The sequence below is a fragment of the Anoplophora glabripennis genome, unplaced genomic scaffold, assembly GCF_000390285.2.
Source record: "Anoplophora glabripennis isolate ALB-LARVAE unplaced genomic scaffold, Agla_2.0 scaffold87, whole genome shotgun sequence".
NCBI classification, from domain to species: domain Eukaryota; kingdom Metazoa; phylum Arthropoda; class Insecta; order Coleoptera; family Cerambycidae; genus Anoplophora; species Anoplophora glabripennis.
This window is the reverse complement of record NW_019416928.1, coordinates 200,588-223,290: the sequence shown is the minus strand read 5'-3', so window position 1 is coordinate 223,290 and position 22,703 is coordinate 200,588. Positions and strand designations below refer to the sequence as shown.

Below are 22,703 nucleotides of genomic sequence, written 5' to 3'. Positions count from 1 at the left end.
ACGAAAGCTGTCGTGGCGAAATAAGCAGTGTTTCTTAGCGCGAAGATTTGGGTTTGAGACTAACCGTATATTTATTTTATTCTCCTGTCCTCCTTTCTTCATGGAAAATATTTATTTGTACAGTTCCTTCTAAGAAAGGTTATAGTTAGTCAGTGGCGGCTTCTGATATTGTGAATAGGTGAAGCATATTCATTGATTGCCAAAAAGGAAAAAAAAGCACTGCAGCAAATATTTTCATATTTTCAAGATCAAACGGCTTTAAATGAATCTGGAAATTTTTAGTTGCATTGGCAATATTACCGAAAACTGACGTTCGTGATAAGGATCTTCATTTAGATTTTTTTTAAAATAGAAATACTAGTTTGACTTGTGGACTTCTGCGAACATTAACGCACACCCTACATGTATGTTCCAAAGAAGCTTTGTGGTTATGACAACTTCCCGTGACGTTCCCAAAATTGTTAAATCCCTTATTACAGAAACCCGACTTTACAACCACAATTAAACACTGCATACAGAAAAGTTGTTTTAAATAAACACTTCCACACAACCACTTATACTCCGAATACTATTTATTTCGAAATTTCCGAATATACACATTGTCTTTTGACTTCCCCTTATTTCCATATCGAGAGAATAAGACACAGGTCTCACAATTTAAAAAATTCCTTTTGTCCTCAATTTTCCATCTGGAAAATGACGTTTCAAATAAAATACCTACTGGCTCATACATAGGAAACATTTCTACAATTATTATACAAAACAAATATTAACTAAGAACAATTATAATCATGCACTGGGCGCGCGTATCATATAAACTGTTTAAAGGCAGACGATGGGCGATGACAATGCTGTTTCAATATCCATGTCACTCGTTCCCCCACGCCGTAGGTTACTCCCGTGTTGGCCGCCTCTTTACCATGACAACCGCCGTAAACAACGCTTCGTAGAGAAGCGAAACACAGACTGATTTCGATCTGCGTCACTTGCGTATACTATAAGTTGTATAGTATGAGGTTGATGTTCGCGCTCAACGAAGGCAATGTTTTTTTAGAAGGCGTTCACCACACAACTATTCTGTTTATATCTATATAATAATATATATTTATAAATTTATATAAAATTAAAAATAATTTTAAATTGCACAACCATTGAAGTTTTAGGTGAAGTCATCTGACAAGCCGCCACTGTAAGCAACTTCTAGAAACCAATTTTTTTTCTAGTCATTCCCCTTGGTACCTCTAACAAATTGCTAAATTTCATGCCATTGATTTTTTCAGACTTGCCATGATTAGTTTGCAATTAAAATTGTACTCCTAACAAAAAAATCCCATAAACTCTTTTTGAGAATTATTTTACATTTTGTAGAGTGAAATTTAAAAAATAATAAATCGAAAATGTTTTTCAAATAGAACGAAATATATCTTTTTTCTTGGAAACACTACAAGAAGTTACAAGGTGATTATACTGACTCTTCAAAATATCCGGTAGCGTTGAATTTCTAAGGAAAAAAATTTATTTATTTTAAAAAATTTTCTTTGAAGCGTAGTATTTCAAAAACCTAGGAATAATGCTTTCTTCTCATGGTCCTTGGGAAAAAGTATAATTTTTTTATATTCTATCAGTCCCTAAATGTCTTTTTCAAAAACACCCTGTATATGTAAAACACTCGGTGAATTAATTTAAAATTACAGTTTTCATTTGTTTAAAACTTTTTTTATAAATTTATTTTAATTTGTAATTAATAATTATATCAAAAGGGAGTGTCTCAAACCTGTATCACAATCATAAACAATTTTTTAATTAAATAAACTCATTTATATAAGTTACAATTAATTCTAATAAAGAAGTTTTTGTATAAGAATCGTCTATTTTGCAAGTTTATGAAAATTAAGCAAACTTTTTGACTATGACGACACTTATACAAAATTGATGTGACATTATCGCCCGAAGTCAAAATAAAACCATTTCCAATGTTGAAGTTGAAGTATTGTTGGCAGGTTTCGGGAGGACGTCATATTTAAAATCAAGGGTCAAAGGGCAGGGAGGATGCGCCCGGTTCTGGAGGGCCGAAAAGAGGTTCAGATTTGGTGTGAGGCACATGATTAAGACACAGTGGTTTTATTGGTCTGTTATAATGCTTGTCTTTTTAAATACGATTTGCGTTGCCGTCGAGTTCCATGGGCAACCCAAGTGGTTGACCAATTTTTTATGTAAGTATTACATAAGTTTTTTTTTATTATCAATTTTTATACTTTTAGATAACGAAAACTTTTCACAATATATCTTTTTTTTACAGATTGTGCCGAATTCGTATTCTTAGGTCTGTTCATGTCAGAGATGTTCATAAAGATGTACGCCCTGGGGCCAAGGATATACTTTGAGTCTGCCTTCAACCGCTTCGATTGCGTCGTGATATCGGGGTCTATATTCGAGGTGATCTGGTCCGCGGTGAAAGGAGGGTCCTTTGGACTGTCCGTACTTAGGGCCCTCAGGCTGTTGAGGATATTCAAAGTGACGAAATACTGGTCGTCCCTCCGCAACCTCGTCATTTCGCTGCTCAACTCGATGCGATCCATCATCTCCCTGTTGTTCCTTCTGTTCTTGTTCATTCTCATTTTCGCGTTGCTCGGGATGCAGCTCTTCGGGGGACAGTTCAACTTCGAGGGCGGAACTCCCAACGCCAACTTCAACACCTTCCCCATCGCGTTGTTGACGGTGTTTCAAGTAAGAGAACTTCTATTAAGGATATACCTTGTTTTCTTTATGGAAAAGTAACGTTTTTCTTTCAGATTCTGACCGGTGAGGATTGGAACGAGGTGATGTACAACGGCATCAATGCGCTGGGCGGCCCGCACGAGAACGGCATGATTTACTCCTTATATTTCATAATACTCATGCTTTTCGGCAACTACACATTGCTCAACGTATTCTTGGCCATTGCGGTCGATAACTTGGCTAACGCTCAGGAGTTGACGGCCGCCGAAGAAGAACAAGCCGAGGAAAACAAAGAGAAGCAAGCCTTGGAGTTGGAGAAGGAAATGGAGGCCTTGCAGTTGGAAGGTTCTAATCCCAGGGTGGAGGTGTGCCCTCCGAGTCCTGTCAGGGGGCGGAAAAAGAAGGAGGAGAAACCCGAGGAGGAGGAAGAGATTATTGGCCCGAAACCGATGTTGCCGTACTCCAGCATGTTCATTCTTTCTTCAACTAATCCGTAAGTGTGTGATATTCGTCCTTTATTAACGTTTCTTTAAGATTTAAATATTCCAGAAACAATATTCTGTGCATAGTACAGTCATTGTAGCTTTTCACCTCTGAATTCTTTGAAACTGAACCGATCGACTTGAAATTTGGCAGATAGTTAGAGAAAAGGTCAATGAATATTAGTGACATAGCGCCGATTGACGCTTCCACCCTGTTGGGAGTTGACACCCCTTCTGGGGGGTGGAAATTTAAAAAAAATAATAACGCTGGAAATCGATAGAGAATTAAATTTTGAGCAAAAAATATTTTTTCGAGAAATCAATAGTTTTTTAGTTATTCACGATTGAAAACTTGGAATTTTGAGGGAAAAAACACTTTTTCAAAGTATTTTTCATGAATAACTCAAAAACTACGCATTTTATTATAAAAAGTGTAATGAACAAAAATGTAGCTTATAAATAAACAAAGAAAATCGTTTTTTTAAAGTGTTGTACGTCCTATACAAAGCGAAATATGGTTAGTGGAAGGGGACTTGTTTTGGGGGGAATACTCAAATCGATGTATACGTCAAATAACGGAAAAAGGATTAATTTTACGTGTATAACACTCCGGAAGTTTTTTGTAGTACTCAAAAAGACCTTCAAAATGAGCACTTATAAAAGTTAATTGGAGCAAAATTGAAGGTGTTATCGTCAAAAACAGATGGGTGGCTCATATTTTTTAAGGAAAAATGAGCAGTGAATACTATACCATTTCCATCGGAATTAAAATTAATATAATACATCTGTTTATTGAAATAGGTTGACCCTAATACACCATTCAATATACATGCATCTGACTAAGCCTAAAACACATTAACTACATTATACCCATAACTTACACATATACACACATATATATACACACATATATACATACATATAAAAGCCACCAACAATCAGTTAATCAAATTTCTTAGTCTACACTTAAAGGAATTCAAGGACTCCACATTTCTTACCTCTAGTGGGAGTTTATTAAATTCATTAAAACCCTTAAAGAATAAAGAATTCATTGTACCTCTATAATTTGTTTTAGAAATATATAGGTTTCTATTATTTCTTGTATCATAATGATGGACATCCCCACCAAACACAACATATTTACTGAAATATTCTGGTCCCAATCCGTTAACTATTTTATACACAAAAACCATAGTTGAGAAATACAACTTCTGTTCAACTGACAACCAATTTAAAGTTTTTAACATATTTACTATCGGTGTACGGCGGTTTGCTGTTAGTATGATCCTCATGGCACGATTTTGCAGTTTTTGTAATTGATTCAGTTTATTAAGATTAAACATATATAAAACTGATGCACAGTAATCAAAATGTGGCTGAATAATAGAATGAAATACTGTAATCTTGGTTTGAGTTGTCAAATGCTGAGATACTCTGCCAAAAAAATATAGTTTCTTAGATATCTTTTTCTGCATATAATCCAAATGGTAATCAAAGTTTAGAAAACTATCCATTTGAAAACCCAAATACTTTATATGGGATACTATATCTATATTCTCATTACTTATATGCAATTTAATTCCAGTCACATCCATCATACGATACTTATATTTAGTTGTAAATATTACGGCTTTAGTTTTCTGAATATTCAATTTTAGTTTATTAGCTGTAAAATATATTGCTGCAGCTGTTAATATCCTATTTGTTTGTTGTATTGCTTTCTCGAGGCTAACATCACTGCATGCTATGAATGTATCGTCAGCAAAAAGATTAATAAATTCACAATCTATAAAAAGTTCGATATCATTAAGGTATAATATAAAGAGAAGAGGACCCAGGACACTACCTTGAGGTATACCTATATCATTGTTTATTTCATTAGATACAGCTTCATTAAAACGAACTCTTTGTTTCCGATCTTGGAGATAATCCTCAAACCAACCATACACCCTTCCCCCAACGCCATACTGTTTTATCTTGGCTAACAACAATTTTCTGTCCACTGTCTCAAAAGCCCTTTTTAAGTCCAAGAATATCCCAATCACATACTTATTATTGTCAATATCATTCTTTATTTTACATAGGGTTAATTGAAGAGCTGACTCACAAGAATGCTTTTGTCGAAAACCAGACTGAATATTTATTAAAATGGAATTTTTTTCAACATGTTCAAGCAATTGCTCATATACCACTAATTCAAGTACTTTTTCAATTGATGGCAATGTATTAACCGGTCGAAATTCATTAGCTTTAGTTGTATTAACAATTTTTTGTATTGGAATGATTGTAGAGACTTTCAGTAACTTCGGGATCCTCCCAGTACGCAGCGACGTATTTATAAAGTTAAGTATAACATGACCAATTGCTTTAAATATTTCCTTTAATATTTTGGGGTTCATCACATCATGCACAGAGTATCTATTATCCAAGTTATTTATAATCTTACTTAATTCTGACATAGTTACTGTCCTAAATTCATCAAACGCTGGATACAAATTATAATTATATAAACCATACCCATTACCATTATTGGCGATAATACTATTTGTAATATCTCCAATACTATCAACAAAATAACCATTAAAATTTTCTGCAATCTCTACATCATTTTTTAGTACCCTAATTTCTAATCCCTCATCAAATGAAATATTACTATTCATATTTTGACTATTTACATTAACTAAATTCTTCAAAGTTTTCCACATTTCCCTTGTATCATTCTTAAACATATCAATTTTGTTGAAATAATATTGTTCTTTTTTGCGCTTTAGAAGATTGACAACACTATTTCTATACACCTTAAAGATTTCCCATTTATATTGTTTTTCATTATCCGAACAGTTTTTAAAAGATTGGTAAGCTCTATCACGGTCCTTAATTTTATCAAAAACCTCATTATCAAACCAAGGTATTTTAGTTTTATATTTACAAGTTTGTATAGGAGCAATGTCATCAACTACCAAGTTACAATTCATTGAAATCTCTTGAAATATCCTTTCGATATCCGTTGTATCTAAATTCCAGTCACACATCATTAAGTTTGTTTTTATGTTGTTTAGGTTTTTTTCGCTAAAGTTTCTGTATTTCTTTAACTGATCATTAGTACAAGAGCAATTACCCAAATCAACACTCAAATCTGAATGATCTGTTATCTTAGGATAATCATACACATGAGCTATTATATTATTTTGATTTGTTAATACATAGTCAACTAGTGTTTCACTAGTAGCTGTAACTCGGGTAGGTTTTGTTACAAGTTGACTTATACTATACAGTGCAATTAATTGTCTTATTTTATCAGAATAGAAACTAGATCGCAGCAAATCAATGTTGAAATCACCTACCAATACACATCTATTATTAGAAAATAAGTTATCACATATTTCTTCAAAGTCTTCAATAAATCTTGCATCCGAGCTCGATGGAGAATGATAAAGACAACCCACCAACCATTTAGAAGACATCATATCAATTTTCACAAATTTACACCAATAGTTTTCATGCATTACAAACGACTTCACACCAGACAGCTCATAATTGTTTTATATATATATATTAACACACCTCCAGTATGTCTACTATGTGAGTCACACCTAATACACCTGTAATTATCAATTTTAAGTTCATTGTCTTCAACATCAACTGTTGTTCTTGCTTCACTCAATAGTATTATTTTTGGATTATAGTAAGCAATACTGTGACGTATTTGGTCTATATTGCTTAACACACTCTGAGCATTAAGATATATAATATCAACGTTCAGTGGTATATCAGGGCTTGCAACTAGTTTTTTTTGACTATTCGATAATCTTGTTTGTTAACAATAGTTGGTTTATTATTCACAAATTTTATAGTTTTGCTATCATCTCCATTTTGAATAAATTTTTGTAGTTCACCTTTTACCCAGTTAAAGTAATCTCTTTGCATTTTAGTTTGATCACCGTATATTCTAACACTAGGAACATTCACAAGATTTTTGTTCTTCAAAACAATTTTTGCATCTTCAACTGACTTCAAAATTACTTTCAGAGGTCTGTTCTTATGGGGTTCATACTTGCCTAATCTAAAATTTCTTAAATCGTCTTTGTCTATGTTAAAGTCCCTTAAGTAAAAAACGAAGGACTTAAAAGGTTTTATATGCAGACGATCTTACAGCTCCTGAAATTATCTTTAAAATGCTTTTTTTGTAGGATAGCTTGCTTCAAAATTAACCGAGTTATAGTAAAAAAACCAATGACATTTTTTTGGAGCAATATAGGCTTTCTCATTTTTGGAGCAAAATGTTAGGATTCAAGTGCACGTCAGCGTGTATAAAAGTTTATATCCAGCGTAGCAATTTTTTTATGATTGATTATATTTAGAAATCGATTATAATAAAAATATTTTACATTAATATTGGTAAAGGGGTATTTTATAAGAGTTGAAAATGGCAAAAGTAAAATATTCTTTCATAAACAATATAAGGGAATTTTTATTTTTAATTATTGCACAATTATGACATTCCAAGATTTAAAACGTAATTTTTTATCATTTTGTTTAGCACAGGGGTGATTTATAAGGGTTGAAAAGTGTTATGAGATACAAATTCTTTCATAAGCAATGAGGGAATTTTTATTTTAAATAATTGCCCCGTTAAAGCATTCCAAACTTTTAAAAAGTAATTTTTTATTATTTTTATCAATACAGGGGTGGTTTTTAGGGGTTGAAAGGGAAAATTTCTTTTATTGGCTATAAGGTAACTTTTATTTTAAATAATTGCACGATTTAATCATTCCAAATCTTTAAAAAGTAGTTTTTTATCATATTATTTTTGCATAGGGGTAGTTTTTAAGGGTTAAATAAGGGGTCAAAAAGATCAAATATATCATAAAACATGTTCGAGAACATGGAAATATTATATAATCTTTGTGTTTGAACAAGATTTTTATCAATAAAATGCTTAAAACTTACTTTTTTCAATTTTTTTCACTTAGGGGTAGTTTTTACCCCTAAAAACAGAAAGCGTCAATCGGGCTTATGTCACTTTTGAACTTGAGCCTAAGATGAGCCTTATTCTAAATTTTCATGCAAATCCATGCAGTTTCAAAGAATTTGGAGGTTACAGCTGATTTTCAGCTTCAATGACTGTAGGATGGGTTTTGGATAAAATAACATGATTTAACTAAATTTACTTTCTCTAGATTAATATTTGAGAAATTATGATATTAACGTGATAAAATATTTTGAAATTAACTTAGTTGTCTTCATTAAAAAAAAATCAGTGATCTGTCTTTTCGTTTGCAGTGTACGAAGGTGTGCACATTGGATCGTAAACCTGCGATATTTCGATTTTTTTATTATGATCGTCATCTGTCTGAGTTCCATGGCCCTAGCAGCGGAGGACCCGGTGGATGAGAATGCGTTCCGCAACACTATCCTAGACAAGCTGGATTACGCCTTCACGGGGGTATTCGCGGTCGAGATGTTTCTCAAGATAATCGACCTGGGGGTGATCCTGCATCCCGGGTCGTACCTCAGAGAATTGTGGAATATCATGGACGCCGTGGTGGTGATCTGCGCCCTCGTATCCATGGGTTTCGATTTTGCGTAAGTCATCTAATAAATACATGTTTGAACTAGAATAGTTTTTTACGGTGATGCATTGTGTATGTCCGTTTTTTTTTTAGGAAACGTCCAGCGGCCACGAACTTGTCGACGATAAAATCGTTGAGAGTGTTGCGAGTGTTGAGACCTTTAAAAACAATTAAAAGAGTGCCCAAACTGAAGGCGGTGTTCGACTGTCTCGTGAACTCATTAAAAAATGTGATAAACATTCTTATAGTGTACATATTATTCCAATTTATATTCGCTGTGATTGCCGTTCAACTATTTAACGGAAAATTTTTTTATTGTACTGATGGTAGCAAATTTACAGAAGCAACCTGCCAGTAAGTATCACTAGAAATTATGTCACTTAAAAATTTCTGTTTGCTAATCCTAAATCTACACATGAAGCGGGCCGAGAAAAAAACTTTTCGAGTACCAGTTTCTTTCGACATTTGGCCCTGTTTTTGCAAGAAGTGTTTTTAATTGTTAATATTATTTTGATTGAAAATTCAAATATTCACGTTTCTTTAAATACTTTGGGAAATTCAGTTTTTTTTATTCACTATGTTTTTTCTTTAATAAATAAAATAAAATAAAAACTGGAAATATCGAGTTTGAAACATAAAATTTCAAATAATATGTGATGCACAGAATTTGGTAGATAAAAATTATGTAACATTTCTACTTTATTCTTGAAATTTTAGATTTGAAATTACATTTTTCAAACTCAAAATTTTGTGTTCCAAATTCTAAATTTTGAGTTTGAATTCGAAATTTGGTATACAAAACCATATGGTCTTTCTACTTGAAATTTCATATTTACAGCTTGAAATTTCTTCTCAGACTTGAAATTTTGATTTGAAACTCAAAATTTGGAATTGAAATGTCAAAATAACTATCTCGAAATTGAAATTTATTTGAAATTTGGACAAAAAAAAAGTTTCAGGATCGAACTAGAAACTTTGTGTTTGAACCAAAATTTTAGATTTAATTTAAAATATTCTGAATAGAAAATATTAAGTTTCTACCTGAAACTTCGAGTTTGAGTCAATCTTGAGGTCTCGATTGAAGTCTCGATTTTAGTAAAAAATGTGTTTCAAACTTGAAATATGATAAATGAAAAATGAAATTTCTATTAAAACGTAAAGTTTGAATTTAAACTTGAAATTTTATATTCAAATTCAAAATCTCGTAAATTTAAAATTTGCACTTTAAACTCAATGTTTCAAAGTCAAAATTTTTAGTACAAACACGAATTTCAAGTATGACACATTCAAGCAGCATTTGTGCTGTTATAGGACCATGATATAATTGCATTTTTTTTTACTCACATTTTTCAGGGGTCATTTTTTTGTATATGAGGAAGACAGCGATGTGCCTGAGGTGGAAAAGCGCGAATGGTTGTCACAAAAATTCCATTACGACGACGTGGCGATGGCCATGCTGACACTCTTTGCCGTTCAGACGGGAGAAGGATGGCCTCAGTGAGTAGACCCGCTTGAATACACGCTTTAAAAAGGTGCTGTGCCCCGAATTTCACGAATCGCATTACTTCCAGGGTTCTGCAAAACTCGATGGCTGCCACTTATGAGGATCAAGGCCCTATACAGAACTTTCGAATAGAAATGTCCATTTTCTATATCGTATATTTTGTAGTGTTCCCGTTTTTCTTTGTAAATATATTCGTAGCCTTGATCATTATCACGTTTCAAGAGCAGGGAGAGGCCGAGCTTCAGAGTGGTGAGATCGATAAAAATCAAGTAAGTCACGTTTTTGTTATACTAACTCATTTAACAACCAAAAAATTTGAAAATATTTGAATTTTCATGGGGATGTCGAAAGATGTAGCTCAAATGTGGCCCAAATTAGAAGAATGTTGTGCTATCGGATCGGTAAAATGGCAAGAGATCTCGGTTTTTTAAGTTTTAATATACATTATTTGAGAAAAGCAGATTTCTCAATTTTCTGTTTTAATTTTTCAGGTATCAGAGATGTAGTGAAATTAATTAAAAAAAAAAAAATTTTTAATTCTTCATCGATGTTTTGCTTTATTTGATATCATCCTCAGGACTCTAAAAATTCATGAAAAACCCTCTCTAAATGTGTATAAATTATACCATAATTCAAATAAATTTGGGAACATGTCTTTGTGTTTTACCTTTGTTGTCTCAAACATGGAATTTTAACATTAAAATCAAAATTTCATGTTTGAACTTCTTGTTTGAACTTGAAATTTTTAGTTTGAATTGAAAGGTTGGTAAATAAAAAATTTATATAATCTTTCTATTTTCTTCTTGAATCTTTGGATCCGAATCCAATTTTGAAATTTCCTACCGGATCGGGTTGATTTGTTTGTTGTTGTCTCCTCTTGCATTGGTATGGTGTTAGCTGGAACAATCTGGCTCCTTTTTTACCTGCAGTGCTGGCTGGGAGGTTAGTCGCCTGCTTGCTGATAAAGGGTTTCCAGTTGGCTCGTACTCCTTGACGATAACCAGAAGGACTCCCAGGGGTGAATGACTGTGAGACCGTCATTGTTCCTCCATGGATGTCGAGGTTGTTGGTCTGCTAAGGAAGATGATCCACACTTTAATTTGATCCAACACACAGGATGTTGCACTCGATATGTTAGTTCAAGTAGGCTTTCAACTGACCCTGTATGAGTTCAAGTTTTAAGGTTTTGACTGACACTGTATAGTTTTTTGTACTAAAAGTTAATCTTAGGATTATTTGCACTTCAAGTTCTGGGACTCTATAGTCTTATATGTGGACTATTAGGTTTCTTTGGAGTACCTACAAGCTTTAGGAGCTTTTGTACTGCGCCTCATAGGAGGGCTAGTGAATTGCAGCTTTAGAAGCTGGTTTACCATTTTTCAGGGTCCTCGCCATAGTTAGGACATACCTAGATGGACTGCTTGAAGAACAGAGCTAAGGAGCTCCTAAGAATGATTTTTTTGGATATAATCTCTCAGGTTTGTGGCTTTTGGAGAGAATCTAACTCTAAAATTTTGTATTTAATTGTTTATTTTGGATAAATATAACAACAATAGCATATATTTACATTTACATAAGAAAACTTGAACAATTTTGAGCATGTGCAAACGCTGGCCAGAATTCGATCCCTGGTTATATATCTGCCGATTCCCAGGGTTGATGTTCGTTCACATTTCATCCTTCTCCGCAGGTGGCTCTCTTGCGGGCTTCGATTTAGAACGGCTTCTCTGGACCTTGGCTGGATTCCGCGGCTTACATTTTCGACATATTAAAACTGTGACATCCTTTTGGGTTGACTAGATTAATGATGGATCTCACAAAATTCGGAGCATTTTTTTTATTTCCAAAATTCTGACCTAAAACGGCTACGCGGCCCTCATTTCAAACTGTCGGGAATATGGGCTGCTGTGTTGAGGTAGTTTAGGCTGCATGGGTTTTCGGATACTATGGCGGGAATTTTTGAAAGTGAAGTGATTTTTTGCTTTTCCTACGCCTCTTGGAAGGAGCTGTTGATGGCATCTGTCCTTATCAACATAGACTATCATGGATAGGACATTTTCGGGCTACTTGGATCAGTTTTGAGCGCAACAACGGAATTTTGGAAAGATGGGTGAAATTTCCAATTTTCTCGCCGCGTGTTTCGTCGCTGTGCTGGGGTAGGTCCTTTGGGAGCCCTCCTTGACTTCAGCGGGGATGGATTTGGTTTTTTCCAGCTTTGCAGTCTCGAATGGAAAGTGTGGTAAATTGTGAATGGTAATACAACAATATCTTTCCTAATAGTTCAATTTTTTATTAATCATTTCACTTACAGTATACAGATGAGTTGTAATAAGTAAGGCACTACATTTTTAGTTCGTTTCCACTAACGTAGGGCTGGGTAGGTACTCCACGCTGCCGCACCGCTAGGAATGCAAAATAATACCAGAATCGGCAATAATCCTCATTCTAACGACAGCAGTAGGTAGGTAGTATCCAGTTACATCGCATCTTTAGCAACGAGATTTTTTCTGTGTCTTAAAAAAATAAATACATAGGTGTGTCGAAATTAAGTACTAACAAACAATTGTAACAGAAACAATTCTTCGGTGTTACCCAAATGTAGATGAATTAATAGCACAGACCAAGGCAGTTTTGCTCAAATCCTCAAAACGTATTCGTCAATTCCACCAACAGTGTCCTGGCATTCCAGAACCTCCACAACACATTCTTACATGATGGGGGACATAGTTAGAGGCATCATTTTATATTTTAAACATTTTCAAAAAGTAAAATCCGTAATTTTACAATTTGATGCCAAAGAATCCGCTGTATATTTGGAAGAGCCAAATAAAATTTCAAGATAATCCAGTTGAAGCACAATGATATACAAACAGTATGCCTTAAGTGACGAGAAAAGCGTTTACGTCAGAGACAAGTTTGACAATGTTTTGAGAAAAAAATCCAGATTTTTCCAGATTAAGATACATCCATAGCAATTGTGCTCCCATGGATTCATTAACTGCTTTTAGAGATTACTTCAAATATGCACCTATAAAGTCATTAGACGTCGACCAATCGTTATCGTTATAAAAGAAATTTTTTTCCCCATTGCCGACATCGCTTAAAGAATCTACTGTGGAGACATATGTAATGTTCCAGATATTTGCCAGAGCTCATCCATTCTAATCATTTCACAATATTATAAAAATAATTATTATAAACGCACTAGGTAATCTACGCGCAAACGCCTCTGCTTTCAGACTGAAATGTCATGCCTTACTAATAAGTTCTAGACCAGTCTACTAATGAGTGATCTTAACTGTTTACTAGATATTACAGATGTAATTCAATGGCTGGGTAGAGTATGTAGCTGGCAAAGTAGGTGTTTTCCACAATATCATTGATTAAAAGGTTTATTACATCTAATGCAAAATCGGTCATGTTTTCGTAGTGCCTACAGATTAGTAGGTCACTCTCTGCCAGCAGGTACAAATTAATGCCTTGGGCTAGTAAGCATTGATCAGCAATGTCATTAAAGAAACAATATATGTTTACAAGTTATATCTCACCCAGACTCAAAACAAAGTTGAATTTAAAAAAACCAGGCTGATATCAGTATATGAAAAACGAAATGAAAATAAAAATTTATAAATTTGTTTCACAGAATATCTCAAAACTGAGAAGTATATCTGAGATCTGTTAATACCAACTTTTTTTGTAATTTGGGCTCCATATCTTGCCATCTTCAAAATCCCCATGATACACATCGTTATTTCTGTCACGGTATTGGGCGTTTTTCAGAAATCGTGTATAGACTTTACTATCCAAGCTCGTCCATTAGAAAGGTACATGCCAAATAAAAGAAACAGCTTTAAATATAAGATATGGAGGGTAGTCGTGTCGACGCCATTTGAATATTTCATCATGATGTTAATTGTTTTTAATACCTTATTGCTGATGATGAAGGTAAGTTATGTGTCCGTTTTCTCTATATGCACTTTAAATATATATAATTTACTTTTTCACGAGAATTGTTCAACATGAAACCAAAATTCGGAGAAATTAAGTTCATTTGATTGCATTAATGTCATTTTTGAGTAGATTTCTCTCCGAATTTCGGTTATTTTTTTATGAAAAGTTAAAAGTCGGCAGCCTAAACGATTTACCGATGCACCTTGGATGCGGGACACTTTCTTACAAGATTCACACACCGAATGCTATTGTCAGCGTTGCGCACAACCATTCTGCATATGAATTCAAGCAATACAAACATTTTTTACCACATTTTGGTATTTTTTTACGCTTCAAGGCAGTTTATTGGAAAACAACAGTAAACGAAATCGACCTAGTTCTTAAATAAACTCTTAGATAATGTCTTTATATCTTAGATCTAGGTAATTAGTATAGCAGTGAAATTAATTAAATCTGTTAGTGTTGATTATACTTTACATAGATTGATGGAAGTAATTCTTTCGATGTCGTTTTTCATGAGCATGATCAGTGTTGAGGTAATAAGTGGCTTTAAATTGTAAGCACCACATCACTAATGTTGAATTTCGGGGGAAGTTGCGGTTTTCTCGCACAGGTTTTATCAGCTTTCTGCCGCAAAAATTTTTATTATCCGAATGGATATGCCAGACTTCAAAAGTAGCTGTAAACTGATGGAATGTACAAAACAAATTTTGCTTCTTTAAAATGTTACAATTTTTTTTATAGCTAGTTGCTGACCCGTTGTTACATTTTTCATTTTTGGTCTCGATTATGTCAGGAAATATAACAAAAAAATGCTATTACACGTCAACATTTCATTGTTTTTATTGTCATTAAAATTTGTTAATTGGGTTCAGAATTGCAATTTCTTTTAATGGTTAGTTCTACTTTTACAAAAATTTTTTAATTTTTATTTTTACTAAAATTCAAGTACTGTTCAAGCCTTAGAATTTTCCGAAAATATAGTTTTTTTCTTTTTAATTAAATGTTTTTTCTTTTGTATAATTGTTTGTGTATATATGAATACATTACTGATAAACGTAAAGGGAAAAAATGCCATACATTTTTTATTTTTTTTTTCCACTTATAAAATTTCTCGAATTCTCGAATTTGAAAATGATATTTTGACTGGATTTTCAAAATTTTTAGTTTGAACTCAAAATTTCAAATTTGTGCAAGAGACGGCAAAAAATATATGACCTTTTACTTTCTACTTGAAGTTTTAAATTTGAATTAAATTAATTGAATTAAAAAATATAGTCTTTCTACTTGATATTTTGTGACTCAAACTTGTGAAAACAATTGGGTGGCTTAAATTACAAAAAAAGTATATTAAATCAATTAAAGAGAAAGAGAAAGATGATAAAACCTGTAAAATTTACCTTGTACCTGTCTGTAAAGATATTAGATATAACGAGGCATCAGAAAATCTGACACATATATAGCATGTCTTTTATGTTTGTGTAATTGTTTCATTTCAGTTACATTTTGAGAACAAGCTGCACCTCTGTGAATGTCGTACTACTTTTTGGTGTCCGGCTATATATATACTTTGGTTTTTTTGCAATAAACAGGGGCGTACGTGTGAAGGGTTCTCATTTTTATATTCAATAATTACAAAAAGCTCTTGCCACCCGTTTCCACTGACTACGCCGCTGATTAATGAGTTTAATCCAAGACTACTTTGACGTAGGAGTTCACGAGTAGGGAAAGTTCTGTCCCTTCCGTAAACGCCTATAATTTCAGGAGAGCATTGCTGAACTTGGCTGCAGTGCACAGAAAAACACTTATTCCCGTAGATGTTAGATAGTACAGGTCCCCTTTTCCCTTTTCACTTAAATGTCTTAGTTTCTTGTGATGTACATATAGCACCATATTTATACACCTTATCAGGCAATTTCTTATTTACCAAGTTTAGCAATATTGCACACTTTGACAATGCATAATTCCAAATATATGTATAACGTTCTTTAAGTACGTGACCACTTCAGGTTATTCCTTAAGTTGTTTTAAGCTAAAATGGTCTAAAATCACTAATTTTTGTGATACGGGGTGAAAATTTTGAAATTTTAAAAAGTTTGACATTTAATTAAATACCTTTGAATATGTTTGATGTTGATAAACGAAATTTGGGCTAATAATTTATCTAATTAGGGGCAAATATTCTAGGGATTTTGAATAATTTTAAATCTCGAACATTTTGCGTTTCGGAAATTAGTGGCTTTCTCAAATTATGACATAGTCATAAAAACACCCAGTATTGTACATTCTGTAATGCTGTGAATTAATAACTACAGTAATGTCTATGAATGTATAAATATTTGTTTCGCATGATAAATATGAATCTTCGATTTTATGAAAATAAAAGTGTTTTTCCTTAGAATAAGGTTTTAAACTTAATTTACACATGTATTATGGTGGTATATGCTACATTTTCTCCTTTTAAATTAAAAAAAGTTAGTATGTTAACTCGTCCCTCTATTCCCCAAAATAACTTTCAAAAATAAATTTGTACAAAGCTTATATGTACCTAATTGTAAATAATTAGTAAACCTTATCCATTCTCAAGACAAAGCTTACAGAAAAATGTTGGGACGAGCTTAAGGTTTTATTTTGCCTGTAATTGACATTTGAATTTAACGGTGTATATAGAGGGTGTCTTGTTTATACTTAAAAAAGAACAGGGGAGTGAATTCCTCTTAAGAGAAATAGTGGGGGTTGTTCATTTAACATTTCTATCATTTAAGTTGCATTTCAGGGGGTGTTAAAATTATTATTTTTTCATTTTCTTCTTAATTTTTAAATTTACTAAAGATAAAGCCATAAGGAAAATGTGGAAACCATTTTATTTCTAATAGCAGTGGCGTGGATGCAGATAATTTAAAGGAAAATATGTTGTCAACATCTTTTAAACATCCTTTTAATTTTGCAAAACTAAAAATAATGCAAAAAATATATACTATTTGAATATCAATAGGATTCCCAAAATTACAAATTAAAATATATTCAGATTAGGTGACCTAGCAGGCCATTTTACAGTTACATCTTGCCTATGCAATCTATCATCCAGCAAACCGGTTATTAAGGAACTTCTACTCAGTTTGAGTACACCATGCATAAAGCGTAGGCCTCTTTTAATATTCAAGGGCACATCTAATAGATCTGACAATTTATTTAAAAAAATTAAGATACTGAACACATTTAAATGTGACGGCAGCTCAACAGTCCCTAATAAATGATCAATGATAATTCCAGCTCATACATTAATAGCAAATTGAGGCCAGGAATGGTACACAATTGTTGCTTTTGGATTATCGCCACTCCATTCATGACTATTATGTAGATGTATTACTCCATTTTTTTTTATAAAATATGACATCAGTAAATAGGACTGTGTTGCAGAAATTATTTTCGTTTTGTTTATTTCTGAACCAATTACAAAAATGTAGTCTAGCATTGTTATTCTGGGCAAAATTTGTGACTCTTATTAGGTGATAGGTTCATATTATTGTTCTCTTATTGTTCGGTGTAGTTTAAAAAATTGAATTTAACAGCAATTCTTACACTTTCCTGTGGAATTTCTTCAACAATATTTAAAGCGGCTTCTTGCTCGTCTACAGTATTAACATACCATGAACAAGCGCTCTGGTGTGAGATAAAAATTACTTTTTTCTCGAAACCTTCAGTCGATTGCAAGAAAATTACGGAGATGAGGAATTTGTCAACAAGGAAACATTTCAACATATCACATCGTTAATGCTAAAAAATTACGTCTACAATCACAATATACCAAATACGTGTCAGCCAAATCATTTAAGGAGGTTTATCTAATATGTAATTGACAAACAAATATTCATAAAACAATTAATACAAGTTTATTAATATGAAGAAAATCCTCAAAAAAATTATGACTAGTTTGAATATCTAAGAGACGAGATATTAATAAAATAATTTTTCATGATTTGGTACAGACTGCAGATTTTTTTGGTCTTTCCACTTAGAATGCGCAACAATTAACTTAACCTTCATTATGCGTGATAGCGACAACTCCGCAGTTCTCGACGTAGCGTATTATTTGAAATTCGCAGGTGTGACATTATGATCGAACGCGAGCGAGCGAACACTGAATCGAGCCTAGTGCAACATTGCCAAATCTAAAGGCTTACTACTTTAATCATTAGCGAATCTACAGAAATTCTCATTTGACTTTAGAAGGACCCGATAAACCTCCTTAAACTACACCGATTGTACGACAGTGCTAAAAAGGATTGAAGTGGTCCTGATATCTTGTGAAAGTTAAAAAATATGTTGTCAAATTATATTGAATCATATGTACAGCTTTCCGCGAGCAAAGAGCTTTTGCTTAATTTTTCTTGAAAAAAGTACATCCTATCGATTTTCTACTAAGCAACCTTTTTTTTATATCATTTTTTGGGATTTGCAAAGCCGTTATAATTATACCCCTCAAATTACCCACATCCATGCCACTGCTGTTGGGAATATAATGATTTGTACTTTTTTCTTAAGACGTAGTTGATATTTGTGAACTAGTTTTAACAATCTTCTGCCGATTTAAAGATAATTAAGAAAAACCTTCAGCAAAGTAACAACTTTAACATTCTGCATCTTGGAAATGTAATTTTAATGAGAAAAATGTTGTATGAACTTACCCACACAATTTTACCCAATTTTTTTAAGTATACACATACTTAATCTGTGACCTGAGCATTGAAGAGAAGGAATATAAAATGGAAAAATCCATTCACTTATTATATGCGATTCAAAGATGAATTAGAGGCAAAATAAAAGTAAATGTTTGATCCAAGGGACTAACCCGTTCTCCCAGTAAGACATTTAGGTATAAAGACACAAGACTGCATCACTCTCTGGTCTACTAGATAGTTACATATACATGTTTAATATAGTGGCTTAGTGCCTTGTGCGATTTTTATGTTGTGTTAACAGTATGACAAGCAAGGCGAAACCTACACCAATACGTTAAAGTACCTGAACTGGGGATTTACCGGCATGTTCACGGTGGAATGCCTCCTCAAGATCCTAGCCTTTGGCGTGCGGGTAAGAATAACAACTAGGAACTCCTTAAATACCAGATAAAAATTAACGTGTTGTATGCCATTATTTTTCTTGAAATCTAAATCGATGCTACGATTGCTTATTGCCACTCTTTTAGTATCATTATGTTATGGATTTAAATCCCTTGGAATTATCGTTTTTTTAACAGATAATATTCTAAACTAATTCTTTTAACGTAGACTTGAATTTAAAATTTTGATTTTTTTCAAAATTAAGGATTCCCATACCTTTTTGTTTAAAAAAAAAACTTAAAAATTTTTTGAAATAATATGGTCTAGCCAATGGTGTAGCTTCCCAGAATAAAAATAAAGTGATTTGCATCAAGTTGTCTATTCTCGGTTTGTTAAATTAACATTGGCCATTTGTTTTTTGCCTGCCTAGCACTATGTTGTCATATCACATCAGGTGGACTGATAGTATGTTGTCAATGCCAGGGGTCATTGACACTGGTATTCATAAACTAAACACAGTGCTTTATTCAACTCTACGAGATTAGTAAGTATTTATGTGTATTTAAAAAAAAAACATTGCAGGATACTATTCTTGGGAGCATGTACTATTACACCTAAAAAGAAGGTAACTTGATCTAATCGGTTTATTTTCAATCAAGCAAGCTATCTTTGAAGTATGACCTATTCATTTCTAGACATATAATTTTTAATAGAAATAGAAGTAGCTATTATAGGTATTTTATATCTGTATAAAATACATTTGAATCTATAATATAAGCGAAAAATAATATTAGTAGGCAATAAGGAAGCAAATGAAAATAGTGGTGCATACTACAAGAACTTAAAACGAATGTATATAGTAAAAAAAAGAGAGTTCGATTGAATACTATGAAAAAAAAAACGTAATATTACTCTTACTACTAATAATTTTGTGAAAAAAATGTGAAATAAAAAATAAATACAAATAAAAGAAAATTATGCATCGTAATGATGGAGTAAGTGCATACATTCAAATATTTGGTGTTGTAATTAAAGGTATGTCAGCTGTCTAGCTTATACAGTGTAATGTTGAAATATGACCTCTTTAATTCCCACTACCTATCGCTGTGCTCATATGTAGTTTGTTTTATTCTGATAGTGTTACCCTCAGAGGAATATGTTTACTTATTCCTCTGAGATGTTGCCTCTATACAGTGCATTCCAGAAGTAATGCAAAAAATTCGTATTTTATTTTCTGTTGCATTTTCACAAAGACGCTAAAACACGTCAACTAGTAAATATGAATTGTCGTTTTGTCACTTTGCTTAAACTTTTTTGCGCTATGTTTCATGAACTTATGACGTCATCGACATTTTTTGTAAATCGCACTACCTAATTTTTTAAGCATAAAAGGATAGCCTTTTGGAGGGAAATGTGTTGATATAGGGTTTGGCCTACTTTACTTTGACAGATGCGAAAAAAAAACAATGATTGGAATGGACATGGTTTAAGATAACAACAAAAGTAGGTATCACAAACTGATGCAAGAACAGTGCCACAGCAAAAAAATAGGAATTTGTAGATGTTTTGTGTTTTGGTTGATTGTAGGTACATGTTTTTATGTATTGATATGTTGGCGTTTTTGGCGATAAGACGAACTTGGCATTGAATAATTGGCATACTTCATCATAACTCCGGATCCTATCTCCGTATCCAACCATAATTAGGAAATTATTTCTTTGTTTTGCACTTAAACGCAACACCATTGTAATATAAAGTTATGGTATTTGTAACTGTCATAATGATATGCGGCACTATCGTATTCGCTAACTGTCGTCTTTAAAACGATGCCTAGTCGGGTGAACCTACCCAATCTATATAAGACATGTACCTACAATCAACCAACACACAAAACATCTACAAATTCACATTTTTTGCTATAGCACTATTCTCGCATCAGTTTGTGATACCTACTTTTGTTATTATTTTAAACCATGTTTATTCCAATCGTTGGCTTTTTTTTTGCATCTGTCAAAGTAAAGTAGACGCATTTCCCTTCAAAAGGGCTATCCATTTATGCTTAAAAAATTAGGTAGTGCCATTTAAAAAAATGTCGATGACGTAATAGGTTTATGAAACATTGTGCAAAAAAGGTTTAAGCAACGTGACAAAACGACAATTCTTATTTACTAATTGACGTGTTTTAGCGTTTTTGTGAAAATACAACACAAAATAAAATACGAATTTTCGGCTTTACTTCTGGGATGCACTGTATATGAAAAATACTGGTGTAAGTCGTATGGGGTAGATTTACATCTCTACTAAAATAGAGCAAAGGTTTTAGAATAATTACTATGCAAAAATGAAAATTGCAGTAAGAGTATAAAAATTTGTCTTAAAATTTCAAAATTCAATGATATTTTTAATCCTTACCTTTGTACGTTTAATCGAACTATATTAAAAGGGTATTATAATTATTACAATTCGCCATTGTTTGTTTATAAAAGGTGTACTTTGATGTTTTTAAATTTTAGCAATTATTATTTATTGATGAATAATACACTTAACAACACAGTCCCTGTACAAAATCCCCTCGTATTCCACTGTCCCCTTTATGACTTGTCTTTAATGTGTAATCTCACTCTTGCTTGACATAAACGTATTGCATGGCTTCTAGCATCTCACTGAAGTTTTAAAGCATGCTGCTACATTGATACACAAACACGAGAAATAAATATAGGGTAAAACAAGATCTTTAAATGTATTTTTAAATCTATTTCTATGTACTTCTCCTTCGCAAATACAAAATGCAACATCTGTCTGATGCTTTTATCATTACTTATTGTCTTATTCGGCATTGAAATTGATCTGGGAAGTATAATGATGCTGCATCGCGATATTTGCGGATGGATAAAGATGTTTTTATATTTTTAAATGTGTTTTATCGGAATTCACTTGTCAAAAAAATGGTTCTGCCGACTTTTCCAAAGAAATTGAGGTAGGCCTTAATGCTTGTAGAGTAGAGCTATATTTTGAAGTTGTTTGTAGTACCATGAGTCGCCACCCTTGTTGTCAGACATCCTCGCAGCTATGAACATACTTTTTACATTTCTGTTCCTATGTGAGACTGTTTTGAAGTTAATCGCATTTGGTATAAAGGTAAAAACTACATAACACATATATTTATACATTATTAACATTTATAACAGCGTTGTACGAAACAGAAATGCCGTCTCTAGTTTTATTCTTTAATACGTTGGATACTGAGTCGATTCTTGTTTCTGTTTCATACAAATATAATAATTTTTTTATATATCACTATATGTTTTAAGTAAAAATGAGGAATCGATAGAATAGTTTACGTTTATTTTCTAGGTAAATGGCACGTAATTAGTGTTATTTTGTCATTTAGAGGAGTAGAGATATATCATGA

At 32.8% G+C, this 22,703-nt stretch overlaps 1 protein-coding gene across 1 annotated transcript in view; it reads left to right on the top strand.

Annotated features, from left to right (window-relative positions):
- Positions 1-22,703, top strand: part of LOC108907193 (voltage-dependent calcium channel type A subunit alpha-1) — a 67,675-nt gene that overhangs the window by 18,899 nt on the left and 26,073 nt on the right. Inside the window, exons 11-19 of the mRNA XM_023455696.1 lie at positions 2,001-2,213; positions 2,300-2,727; positions 2,793-3,211; positions 8,484-8,786; positions 8,867-9,127; positions 10,127-10,270; positions 10,345-10,546; positions 14,058-14,222; positions 22,319-22,429. Of these exons, the coding sequence (XP_023311464.1) occupies positions 2,001-2,213; positions 2,300-2,727; positions 2,793-3,211; positions 8,484-8,786; positions 8,867-9,127; positions 10,127-10,270; positions 10,345-10,546; positions 14,058-14,222; positions 22,319-22,429 (2,246 nt within the window). The remainder of the gene's footprint in view (positions 1-2,000; positions 2,214-2,299; positions 2,728-2,792; positions 3,212-8,483; positions 8,787-8,866; positions 9,128-10,126; positions 10,271-10,344; positions 10,547-14,057; positions 14,223-22,318; positions 22,430-22,703) is intronic.